The sequence below is a fragment of the Bos taurus genome, chromosome 24, assembly GCF_002263795.3.
Source record: "Bos taurus isolate L1 Dominette 01449 registration number 42190680 breed Hereford chromosome 24, ARS-UCD2.0, whole genome shotgun sequence".
NCBI lineage: Eukaryota > Metazoa > Chordata > Mammalia > Artiodactyla > Bovidae > Bos > Bos taurus.
The window spans coordinates 40619800-40632100 of record NC_037351.1 but is presented as its reverse complement, the minus strand read 5'-3'; the positions used below and the strand labels follow the sequence as shown (position 1 = coordinate 40632100).

General features: G+C 43.2%; 1 protein-coding gene across 6 annotated transcripts in view; it reads right to left on the bottom strand.

Moving 5' to 3' along the window:
• Nucleotides 1–12301, bottom strand: part of PTPRM (protein tyrosine phosphatase receptor type M) — a 665201-nt gene that overhangs the window by 363121 nt on the left and 289779 nt on the right. For all 6 annotated transcript variants that reach the window (XM_059881042.1, XM_024984488.2, XM_024984489.2 and 3 more), the window contains 2 exons: nt 10704–10878; nt 4367–4660 (listed from right to left, as the gene is read on the bottom strand). In XM_059881042.1, coding sequence (XP_059737025.1) covers nt 4367–4660; nt 10704–10878 — 469 coding nt within the window. The remainder of the gene's footprint in view (nt 1–4366; nt 4661–10703; nt 10879–12301) is intronic.

The window sequence follows — 12301 nt, the reverse complement described above, 5'->3', positions numbered from 1 at the left end:
AGTTTTGTGGGTGTCACTGCAGTGGGATAGGACAAGCCTCATGGGTGCAGCACAGTAATGAAAACAGTTTGTCCAAAAGAAACAGATTTAATAGAAAAAAAAAAGAGAATGATGTCTGGGATGGATCCAACGCCCAACTGCAAGGGATTCTCTGAGTCCAAATATAAACAGAATCCATCTGATTTTTTTACTTACCAGATTAAGTTATCTAAGGCAAGGAAATCAGGTTGCCCGCATCTACTTCTTTTGAATGAAAATGCTAAAAGATAATTTTTTTTACTGGCAGTTAACTTGTATTGACTACTTGCTATGTGTGAGGTTCTGTCCTAGGCACCTCACATGTATTGTCTTCTAAGGCTTCACAACCACACTAGGAGATAGGAGATGCCCAATGTTAGTATCACCCCTGTTTCATAGATAAGGTGACAGAAACTCAGAGAAGGTGTGAGTTCTTCCCAAGGCCACGTGTCTAGCTCCAGGCAGAGCCAGGACTCAAATCCTGGCAGCCTGGTCTCAGAGCCTGAATTCTCAACTGTTGACTCCGGCTCCAGAAACCACAAGCATTTCATAAAAGTGATATTTTAGCACAAAAACTGCTACCCTAAAACTCAGTGTTTCCCTACTTCTGCTCAGGCTTTTGCAAAGGTCATCGGAGACCTCCATTGGCCAGCAGAGCACTGCTTGATAAACATTATTACGGAGAATTTCATCAAGGGTGAAATAAAAAAGTAAACTCAGAGGTTTTCAAGCTAGAAGAACACACTGGATCATTTCATTAAAAAGAGACCATAGAATCCTCACGTGGAAGAGGCCTCCAGGTTCAGCCAGCTCAATCCTCTCATGGACATAGAATCTCCTTCTGCAACACCGGCTTCCGCCTGAACCCACCAGCCACTGGGTGTTTTGTGGGAGTTTTGAAACTCCTGGTCATGACTTACTTCTTGTCAAATGTGCAGACACCCTGCTCTTCTCCATCATCCATCTCAACTCTTCCACCATTCCTCAATGGTTGAGCGAAGTTCATAGCATTTCCTATCCAGGATGCATTCCCTTGAGCTCAGCTTGTTCTGTGTTCTCTCTCTTTTAAAATGAGTGATAATAATAATAGCTGACCTCCTCAACATAGGCATTTGTTTTCTTAATGCAACCTACACTACATTAGGGACTTTTTTTGGGGGGGGGGTTGTTTTGTTGTTGTTCAGCCACTAAGTTGTGTCTGATTCTGTGCGACCCCATGGACTGCAGCAAACCAGGCTTCCTGGTCCTTCATTATCTCCCCGAGTTTGCTCACACTCATGTCCAATGAGTTGGTGATGCTATCTAACCATTTCATCCTCTGCCACCCTCTTCTCCTTTTGCCTTCCATCTTTCCCAACATCAGGATCTTCACAACAGGTGGCCAAAGTAATGGAGCTTCAGGTTCAGCATCAGTCCTTCCAGTGACTATCCAGGGTTGATTTCCTTTAGGATTGACTGGTTTAACCTTCTTGCTGTCCAAGGGACTCTCAAGAGTCTTCTCCAGCACCACCTTTCACTTGGGGGGAGGTGAGGGCAAGGCAATAGCACTACAGAATGACTAACACCATATGGACCATACTGTATATTCATACGCATTTACACCCAATCCTCAATCTCTCTCTCTCTTTTTTTTTTATGTACTGCTGCTAAATTTTACTTCTCTAATTCTGGACACATAGTCTTGGCCTTTTAAACCACCTGGGACGAATATTCAGTTATTCCCACTTCCTGTCACCCTCTTAGATTCACCCACTGTTTATGCCCAGTCAAGGCCATTTTCCATCTTCCACCTGCTTTGCAGAATGCTCAGCATCTCTCTCAGGTTATGAGGTCCATGACTTGTTCTTTCTGAGCCTTAAATGCTGGTGAACCACCTGAGGAAGAGGAGAGGACCACCAGCACACCTCTCAGTCTAGAGTCTTCCTTCTTTTCACTCTGTCCTGCGCACCACCGTTCCACACAGCTCACCAGAGCAGTAGGCAGGCTTTCCTGCAGATTTTTCAAAAGCCTCAGGTCAGGAAAGGGTGAAGCTCTATTTCTTTGACAGTAGAAGGCTCATTCAACATCCCTTTGCTCACCCACCCGGCATCTTCAGCTCTTATTTCTAGCTTTGAGCCTCTCACCTATTTCTATTTCCTAAGACTGACTTGCTCAACCACAGCTTTTTCAAAAAATGCTCAATGCCTGTGCAGGACACGCCTGCAACAGTGAACAAGGTGGGTTGCAAATGGTAAGAGGAAAAAGCTTGCCTTCTCATCAGACTTACTTGCTTAAGAGAGGTTAAAACTTTAAGGCACAGGGCTGACATGCAAATATCCATTCAGAACTGGTTTTATTGTCTTAAGAAGGGCTGCCAATCTATTATGAAAGGCTCTACATTTACACATTACATCACAGTAACAAAAAAGCTTCTTGAAAACAGAGACACACACCTTAGGGTTTAGGGGAAATGTAGGTAATAATCATGTCAATACCTGAAATATACAGACACAGAATCAGGAGAAAAGACCAGAACTAAAAACATGAGGTGGGAGGGGTTGTCAGTGAATGGGATCCTAACCTTCTTCTGAAGAGAAAGGAAGACTGACGAGCACCATGGCCCCCAAGCAGGATTCCTCCAAATAACGCTGAAGTCAGAGAACACAAACTTATTGCTCAAGGAGCAGGTGTGGAGGAAAGCAGACCACAAGGGCTTCCATCTCCTAGTCTCTAGGAAGGGGGTCGGCTTCCCTTGTAGTGCAGCAGTAAAGAATCTGCCTGCCAATGCCTGCCTAACGCAGGAGATATGGGCTCAGTCTCTGAGTCGGGAAGATCCCCTGGAGAAGGGAATGGCAACCCACTCCAGTACTCTTGCCTGGGAAATCCCATCAACAGAGGAGCCTGCCAGGCTACAGTCCATGGGGTCACAAAGAGTTGGACATGACTTGGTGACTAAACAACAATAAGGAAGTGGGTCATAGTCTTGACTCCAGAGATTTCACAAGGCAGTTATAAAATAAGTAACAGATTTGAAAGCAATTCCTAAATTCTAAAATGATGTAAACAGTGTTACAAGCTATTGCTTGCATTATGAAAGATGATAAACGATTTCAAAGAAAGAAGGGAAAATGTATTCGTTAAACAGAGAGGAGATGACATGGTTTAGGAAAGCGAGGCACAGAAGCTGTTACCCAGCTCTGTTCTCTATGGACCACCACAGGTCTTTTGCCAGAGTCTGCACTGAGCGTGACATGACCATGGGGGCGGGGGACCCAGGAAAGAGACTTGGGTGGACAAGGTGGACAAGACAGGCCCAGTAGCAACACCCCAAGAAGAATAAGGGTCCCGTTTTCTTTTCCAACAAAGTATTTTTACAAAAACAATTTTTTTTTCCCATGAGTTTTTGGCTTTTGGAAACCACATACTCAAAATTATGAAGAAAGAACCAAGTAGTTACCATTGTCAAGGCTTAATCATTTGTCCTACCAGACAGGGTTAGACTGTTGCTCTGAGTACTTTCAAAACTTAAGAAGAAATGAAACCTATCGATAAATGTCCTCTTATATAATGCTACCTGAAGAATCAATTGTCTCCATAAAAACTTCTGGAGTCTCATCAGCTCAGGCCGCAATTCAGTGTAAGAATCTTCATTCAAATGATGAAAGAACACTTCAGTGTCCCAACCTGTTACTTCTCTCTGTTATTTCAACCCGAGAGCAGCCAGACAGAAACAGCACTCGAACCTCTGATGGGAGCTTCCTTCGGGGTTTGATTTTTATAAGACTCTGCATTTCTCTCTCCATCAACCCCACAGAGCCAGCTCCACATAGTCAATTAGAACTTTATCATCTGAGAATTTAAAGCCTGCGTGCAGCCTGAAAATCACCCTGGCTTATCTTACAAATGGGCCCTGGGTCATTGGCAAGCAGCCCCTCCATTCAATATTCGTCCATAAAAACACATGGCTAAGGTGGAATCTGTTCTTCCAAAGCGCCCCCACCCCTCACCACGAGGTACAAGCACATCAACGGGGAACATAAACTGAAGAGACCTGGACGGGAGGTGCTGGCCGATGAGCAGACATCATTAAAGTGGACAGTTTGTGTCGACTTTGGGATGATTTCCATAAGAACTAGGTGATAATCCTAGGAAGGTGTAAATGAAGAACAGGGAAAACAGGGGTGGAGACGTCCTGAGTGAGACCAAGCCTTGAGGTCTGAATCCACAGGTGGTTGCCCACAGGTGAAGGGACCTCCTGTGCCCAGACAGGGCCCCAGCAGAGCTGAGAAAAGCGTGAGCCACCTGCATTGAGGCTGCAGGTCAGACCCCATCAGAAACGGACAAGCGGCCCCAGGATCCCCAGACTCACCAGCACACTTGGTCCTGGTCCTGAGGGCGGGCCCAGGGGAGCCGGTGCCGCCCTCCCCGGGCCGGGTGAGGAGCACACTGATCTCATACTCCGTGTCGGGGTCCAGATGCCCAATTTTGTAGCTCGTGGAGTCCACTGGCTGCCGGTCACTCCAGCTCCCACTGGCTGTGCAGTATTCCACCTCCCGGGCCACAATGGGCCCGTCCCCATTGATGGAGTTCGCGTTGAGTTGTATCCACAGGTAGGTGGCCCCCACGGAGGCCAGCTGAGGGGGTGCGATGGGGACAGGGGGCTCTGAAAGGCAAACCAGAGGGCCATCCTTCAGACACGTGGAAAGACCTAAACGCACATCAATCACTAAAATCGGGAAGATGCTGACAATTTAGCGATGAACGGATGAGAACGGTTTTGCTCAGGTTAATAAGAAAAAGCTCCTTGAGAGAGGTCTGCAGTGTTCAAACCTGTGAAATAAGCCACCTTTAAAGCCCAAGCCTGTTCAGGTAGGTACAACCCCAGTTTGTTTTAGGATGCAATTCATTTTTTCTTGAATACGTACATAGGCATCAAAGGATTTTATTTTGCACTAAAAGTAACTTGTAAAAACTCTCTCAAGTGGTAGTAATTAAGCTCTAGAAGGCTCACCACTGTCAACAGTGTCTTTGACATCACCCAAGGTATTACTTACATCATTAAATTCAGTCTTCTTACATTTATATTCCAAGAACATCATCACTTGAAAAACACAGATGAAATTACACTTTATCTCATCATAAATGCATTTCCAGGATGCCTCATTTACCCAAAAAAGCCATCCCAATGGATTCCTTCTGCTCCCAGAGCAGTGAGCACTTGGGGTAATAAAGTCCAGCACAGCCACTGTTAAGGGAACTTTCAATAATGAATATTATTAAAGCCACAGAGAGAAAGAAAAGCTCTAAAACAAAACACATGCCCAGCTTGATAAACCTCTAAGCAATCAACAGCAAACACTCTTTACAACTCAAGAAAGTCCCCCTCCTTGTTTAAAATCCGAGACTGACTTTCTCTGGACCTTTGAGACGGGAGAAACAGGCAATCTTGTTTTCAACAACATTCCCAGTATATCAAGGGCCACTTGAATGGCTCTCCAGGCACCAAATAAAGACATTCCATGCGCCAATGTCACTGTGAGTGGCACCATACATGACATTAGGGAGGAAGGTAATTGTATGAAATAATATATTTCTATTTAATGAATCTCCATTAGAGAAAAATGTTAAGCTCTAATGATTTTTTTTTGAGCATGTTTCTGCAGGTGGTTTGTGCCTTTCGGTGTGTTTTTGTTTTCAACTCCTCATCTAGTTCACACAAATGTATGGAAAATAAAGCCTGCTATTTGAATTGTGGTGCTAGAGAAGACTTGAGAGTCCCTTGGACAGCAAGGAGATCAAACCAGTCAATCTTAAAGGAAATCAAGCTGAATATTCATTGAAAGGACTGATGCTGAAGCTGAAGCTTCAGGGCTTTGGCCACCTGATGAAAAGAGCTGACTCACTGGAAAAGACCCTGATGCTGGGAAAGACTGAGGACAGGGGGAGAAGAAGGCAACGGAGGACGAGATGGTTAGATAGCATCACTGACTTAATAGACATGAGTTTGAGCAAGCTCCGGGAGATTGTAAAGGACAGGACACCTGGTGTGCTGCAGTCCTTGGGGTCGCAAAGAGCTGGACATGACTTAGTGACTGAACAATTCTGTCACTGGCGTATGCACCTGTCGGCTTCGTGACATACATAGCCAGTTGATCCCTCCCACGTTTCCTGCTGATCAGGACGTTAGGACTGCTGGTCTCATCTAAGAGTGGCCCCTGAGATGATACCAAGTTGGATCCTAGACCAATAAGAAATGAACAACACGACCTCCCTCTGTTAAGTTGGGGCAGCTTTTTTCTTCTTTAACATATTCAAAGTGTGATAAATCATACTGACTTTTAAAATAGCTGGGAAGAGACTTTCCTGGCAGTCCAGGAGTTAAGATTACATGCTCCCAATGCAGAGGGGCTGAGTTTGACCCCTAGTCAGGGAACTAGATTCCACAGGCTGCAGCTACAGATCCCACACGTCACAACTAAGAGCTGGCACAGCCAAATAAAATAAATAAACGTACATGCTTAGTCACTCAGTCGTGTCTGACTCTCTGCGACCCTATGGACTGCAGCCCGCCAGGCTCCCCCGTCCAAGGGGATTCTCCAGGCAAGAACACTAGAGTAGGTTGCCATGTTCTCCTCAATAAATGTAAGGGGTTATGTCAAAAAATAAAATAGTCAGGGAAATCTTATGAGACTTAGTCTACATAAGACACAAGATGAGTTTTATTTAGGGGACCGCAAAGTTAGTGAAAATTCATTAAATTATTGTTCCTATCGTTTATGAACTGCAACTCTGTGCCAGCTCTTCATTTCTTGAGATAGCTTTGACGCAACTCATAATGATTTAACATCAATTTATATCATTAGGCGATTCCTTGAACCAAGACATGAAAAGGGCCTTTTCTAGTATATCCTAAGGCATTGACGAAGCCAGGCTGAAAAAGCAGTTAATTACTTTGTAGTTGTACATGCTAGCAAGGCATCCTGAAGTGCCATTCAAAATATGACTCAGGGGCAAAGCCACAAAGGTTACTGAGCACACAATTCATTTAGGACATTGTTCCTAGTCTCCTAAAATAAACAGGACTTTAATGCTTATTCGTCCCAAGACTATTTTCTCTATTAGTTCCCCATTAGGAAGAGTACCAAATACATTAAGTCAAATGAAAGATTCAACTAGATTCTGGAAATAAGTGAGACAGTCATTCAAAAGGACTTTGGGGTTGCTGGAAGAATCTACAATAATAAGTCAATATTTAAATTTCGAATAAATTTTATCAAAGGGAAAGAAGGAAGGCACTCAATCTTACTAAGTGATAAAAAGCAATTTAAAATATTTAATCCAAGTGAAAGGGCATGTTAAAAGTAATTCTAAATCAAGTTATTTATATAAATAGAATTTATATACATATAGATACATATCATATATATAATTGATATATATAAGTGAATTCTTAATACGTCTTTTATAATTAAATATGACACTGATATATATGCATATATACATGCATTGCAGAGATTACATGAAATATTTTCTTGTTTTTGATTACCAAAAGCAGTGGTAGATATAAATAAGACAAGCATGATAGTTTAAAATGAGTTGGGCTTCATTTGGGGACATCAAATCAGAGACTGACCTGAAGAAAGCAGTAAACAACTTAAGATTTTGTCATCTTAAAAAATATTAGCACTCTAAATACACACATACAAAATGTGTTCAATCATATACATGTGGCCTAAACATGTCATTATGTATTTTAAAGTAACTGTGTCGAGGCAATTCTTTACCTAACTAGTAGAATCTGGCATGTTACCACATTTCAAAAAATAAAATATATGCAAAATATGGCAATAAAAATTATAAGTGGAGAAAAAGTCAAATTCCAGATTTGTGCTGTAACTGCAAGCCAGTTGTCACTGACTCGGGCAGGATGCAGAGATGCAAAAGAGGTGTCTGGACATTTTATTACAAGGAGTCAAGACCTCTCCATGCTGTCCTAAGGCAGGAAAAAGTACGACAGAAATGTGAGTTGAACCCACACATCCTCTGTGCTTAGCTGTGTTCTGGCAGACCAGAGATGTCTGACTTGCTTATTGTTATTGTTTGTTGTTCAGTCTCTCAGATGTGTCCGATTCTTTTGTGATCCCATGAACTGCAGCATGCCAGGCTTCCCTGTCCTTCACTATCTCTTGGAGTTTCCTCCAAATCATGTCCATTGAGTCAGTGATATTATATAACCATCTTATCTTCTGTTGCCCCCTTCTCCTGCCCTCTATCTTCCCAGCATCAGAGTCTTTTCCAATGAGCTGACACTTCACGTCAGGTAGCCAAAGTATTGGAGCATCAGCATCAGTCCTTCCAATGAATATTCAGGACTGATTTCCTTTAGGATTGACTGGTTTGATCTCCTTGCTGTCCAAAGGACTCTCAAGAGTCTTCTCCAACATCACAGTTCAAAAGCATCAATTCTTCAGCACTCAGCTTTCTTTATGGTCCAACTCTCATATCCATATATGACTACTGGAAAAACCATAGCTTTGACTAGACAGACCTTTTGCAGCAAAGTAATGTCTCTGTTTTTTAATATGCTATCCAGGTTTGTCATAGCTTTTCTTTCAAGGAGCAAGGGTCTTTTAATTCTGTGGCTGCACTCACCATCCACAGTGATTTTGGAGCCCAAGAAAATAAAATCTGTCACTGTTTCCACTTTATCCCCATCTATTTGCCATGTGATTTGCTTATAACTCCCAACAAATCAACTTTCCCATGGAGGCAATATTTAGAGGCGACTAAATTTTCATCACAGTGATTACAGAGCACCATGCCTCAGGTGGCCCAGGGGGGTCACAGTGAAGCACTGGAGCAACCAGAAATCAGAAAACAGGACACAACCACAAAGAACTGGGCCAAGATGACAGTGAAGTTACACCGATGACAATAAAGAACTCAGCCTTGGGACCAGCAAGGCGGCCGGTCCTATGGATTTGTTGGCAAATGGTGTGGGTTTTCTACCCAGAGACCCTTCTGCAGGGGACAGTGTGCACATCTATGCACAGTTCCCTCTGCTTACAGATAAAATCCAAACTCCAAAAGTAGCCAGACAGGCTAAAGCTTTGCTACAAGCCCACACTCACAGGGATCAGGCATGGCAAATTAGGTCATTCGAGTCTAAACGGCAGTGTGCGGCTGGCTCCTTGTTTCCTTCCGCAGAATGTTAGTCGTGTTAGCTACAGATAAACACTGCTGGCTTATACCCTAAGCCGGGCATGACTAACACTGGTGGGGCTAGTTTCACAACAGAAGCATTTACCCACATCGCCTATAGATTTTATCGCAGAGGCTGTGCCCCTGGAGACTCTGATTCAATACAGGTGTGGTAGCGGAGGTGGAGAAGAAGTGGGCTGGTGTATTATTATTATTATTTTTGGAAAGGTGATTGAGCTGCGCATTCTCAGATGAGGACCACTAATGGACCAGAGCAGAGAAAGAGCCACCTCTCCCCCATCATGGACTGAACAGCGGTGGGCTGCCCACGAGGTATTCTTAGTGCCATTCACCTATTTGCTGCATCTGATCTTCCTGATAGCCCTTGAGGGTCAGTCACGTTATTCTTTTCCAATTGGCTGTGCCAGGTCTTAGTTCTGTGGCATGTGGGATCTTGTTCCCCACCTGGGGATCGAACCCAGATCCCCTGCCCTGGGAGCTCGGAGTCTTAGCCACTGGACCCACCCGGGGAGTCCTGGGTCAAACACATTAGTAAGTCTATTTTAAACCTGAGGAAAGAGAAGCATCCAGAGCACAGGACCACACCCATGCAGCTAGCGCTGGGGTTTGAACCCCGCAGTCTGCAGAACTGCCTGCATAGAGAAATTTGCTGACAAAAGGGACAATAGTCCCTCCAAAAGAAACCGATTTTACATTCCCTGTTTAACAAATGCAGGAGAAAAAATTTTAAAGTAGGCATCATTCTGTTCCCCTAGGAAGAAGCAGAAATGGCTTGCCACAAGTTGTATAAAAATGCCTCATGGTATATCTAAAAGTCCAAATTATTCTGTTTGGGACCAAAAACTGCCTTAGCAGTTCAGTACTATAAACTCCAAAGTCCGTGCACACACAAAAAACATCAAACTAGCTAAAGGAAATTTATATCCCCCCTTTTATTTAACTCATCTCCCACCTTCCTGACTATAATGACTTAATTCTTCAGTCACACAAAATATAGTAATAGACCCTAACGGCAGCATTATGAATGCTAACTCACTGTTATCAGAGTGGTCTGTGTGATATGACGGAGCATTTCTATACTGACACTGCCTCATTTTATTAACCACCCTGCTATCGTAAACACCCTGGATGGGGGAATATTTGCATTTTAAGTGATTTTGTATCAGTACAAAAAATTTCATTCCTTAAAAAAAAACAATTTATAGGCTGTAATCTCTGTATACAGAGTTGGCAGAAGAACTTGCCAAGAGCACATTCACTGCTTTGTATGCAACTGAACCAACATAAATAAAATACATTTTTCAAAAATATTGCTCACGTGTGAAATCTGTACTTAAAATGTAATCCATCAATACAGCCTGTCACCAAACCACTGTTCAGAAACAGGAGCATGAGTCTGAGTTTTCAACAAATCATGACCTTATAACCGTCCCACATGCCTGTTTTAATAGACTATATGGGGGTATAAAAATAACATTATATACCTTTAACTACCAACTCTGCATAGTTGGATATGCCAACTCCCCCGTCAGTGCGAATCATGCAGCGGTATTTTCCAGCATCTCGTTTGGTTGTGTTCACGACGTTAAATGATGCTATGAATCGCCGGGAACTGGTCACCTTTATTTCCTTCAGAGGAGCATCCTGGACATCAATGCCCTGTGTCGTGGGGGTGGAGAGGACAAAAAGAAACAATATCAGCTGTCTTCCAGAAACATACTCCTGAAGGCACAGTGGTCAATGTTACTTACAACCCAGATCCCGGCCCCTTGTTAATTACCTGTGGGCAGTTGTTGCAGGAAAACAGCTGCCCAGAAACCAAAATTCTGCCTTGATCAACACTTTCAGGATTTGACAGATGCAAAATTAAGTGTGAAGAAATGTCTTTGGTTTTGCACCTCTAAGATATTCACTGTTATTCTAGTGCAATTGGAGGAGAGAAAGAAGCACGTGGGAAAATCCTTTATTTTGCTCCCAAACTATCAACACTTAGTCTTTTTATAATACATAATCATATTATACTTGGCTAGAAAAAAATTAATTCACACACTACACTATGACTGACCTCATTTTATATATGAACCAATAAATAGCTTATCAAGAACTATATTAAAAACGTAAGTAGATATTAGCATAGCTCCTATGGAAAGGGTCTGAAGGACTAGATTCAGCTTTACAATTTTCTTCCTGGAGCTACAAAAAGCAAGCAGAAGTTGGTGCTTAATATCACCTAACACTGAAATGCGAGGGGAGAAGTTCCTTTCCACATTCCACAGCCAGGACCACACAAAGCCGGTTCCATCTCTGGGGCAGAGCTGTCTTATTCCATGCCCGAGACAGTAAATAAGTCCTTACTTATGCACACTTAGAAATTCATTCTATGCTTCCCATAGTTTAAAGCCTCAAAAACGACTATAGATTTCAGTCCTATATATTTTTAGTACAGTTATCAGGAAAGAGGCTCTCTTTACCATGCTATTTACAAGTATTAAGGAGAAAACAACCAGCAAAGAGCTTAAGGCAAATGCATTTTGTCTGATTATTCACCCAGCAACCACGTTGGGGGCCACCATCGCACTGTCACTATATTAAGACACTAAGCTCACCATGGTGGACAACAGAAAAGTGACCACAGTGCTCATAGCGCTTCAGTTGCTGGGAAGTGTAGGCTTGAAATGCACACGTGATCACCAGTGATCGCTGGTCAGGTGGCTGGCAGAAATCATGATGGAGTTGTCTTTAGATATGGCAGCCGGTTTGAGGAACTGATCTTGGGAGCTGAGATCTGAAGGGTAAGCAGGAGCTCCCAGGCTAAGGGGAGGATGGCAGAGAAGGAAGTATCCCAGGCAGAAGAGACAACAGATGCCTGGGATGTTAGAAAGAGTGTAAAGCTTTGGAGGATGCCAAGGCAGCCAGAGGAACTGGGGAGGTGGACAAGCATCTGTGCATTCCAGGACTCGCAGGCTGCATGAAAATGTCTGTGTTTATAGGTGTGAGCATGCCAGGCTACCAATAATAAAACTCCTCTGTAGAGCTCAGTGATTTATATAAGTAAAGCCTTCTAATAGCTTTCCCTGTGATA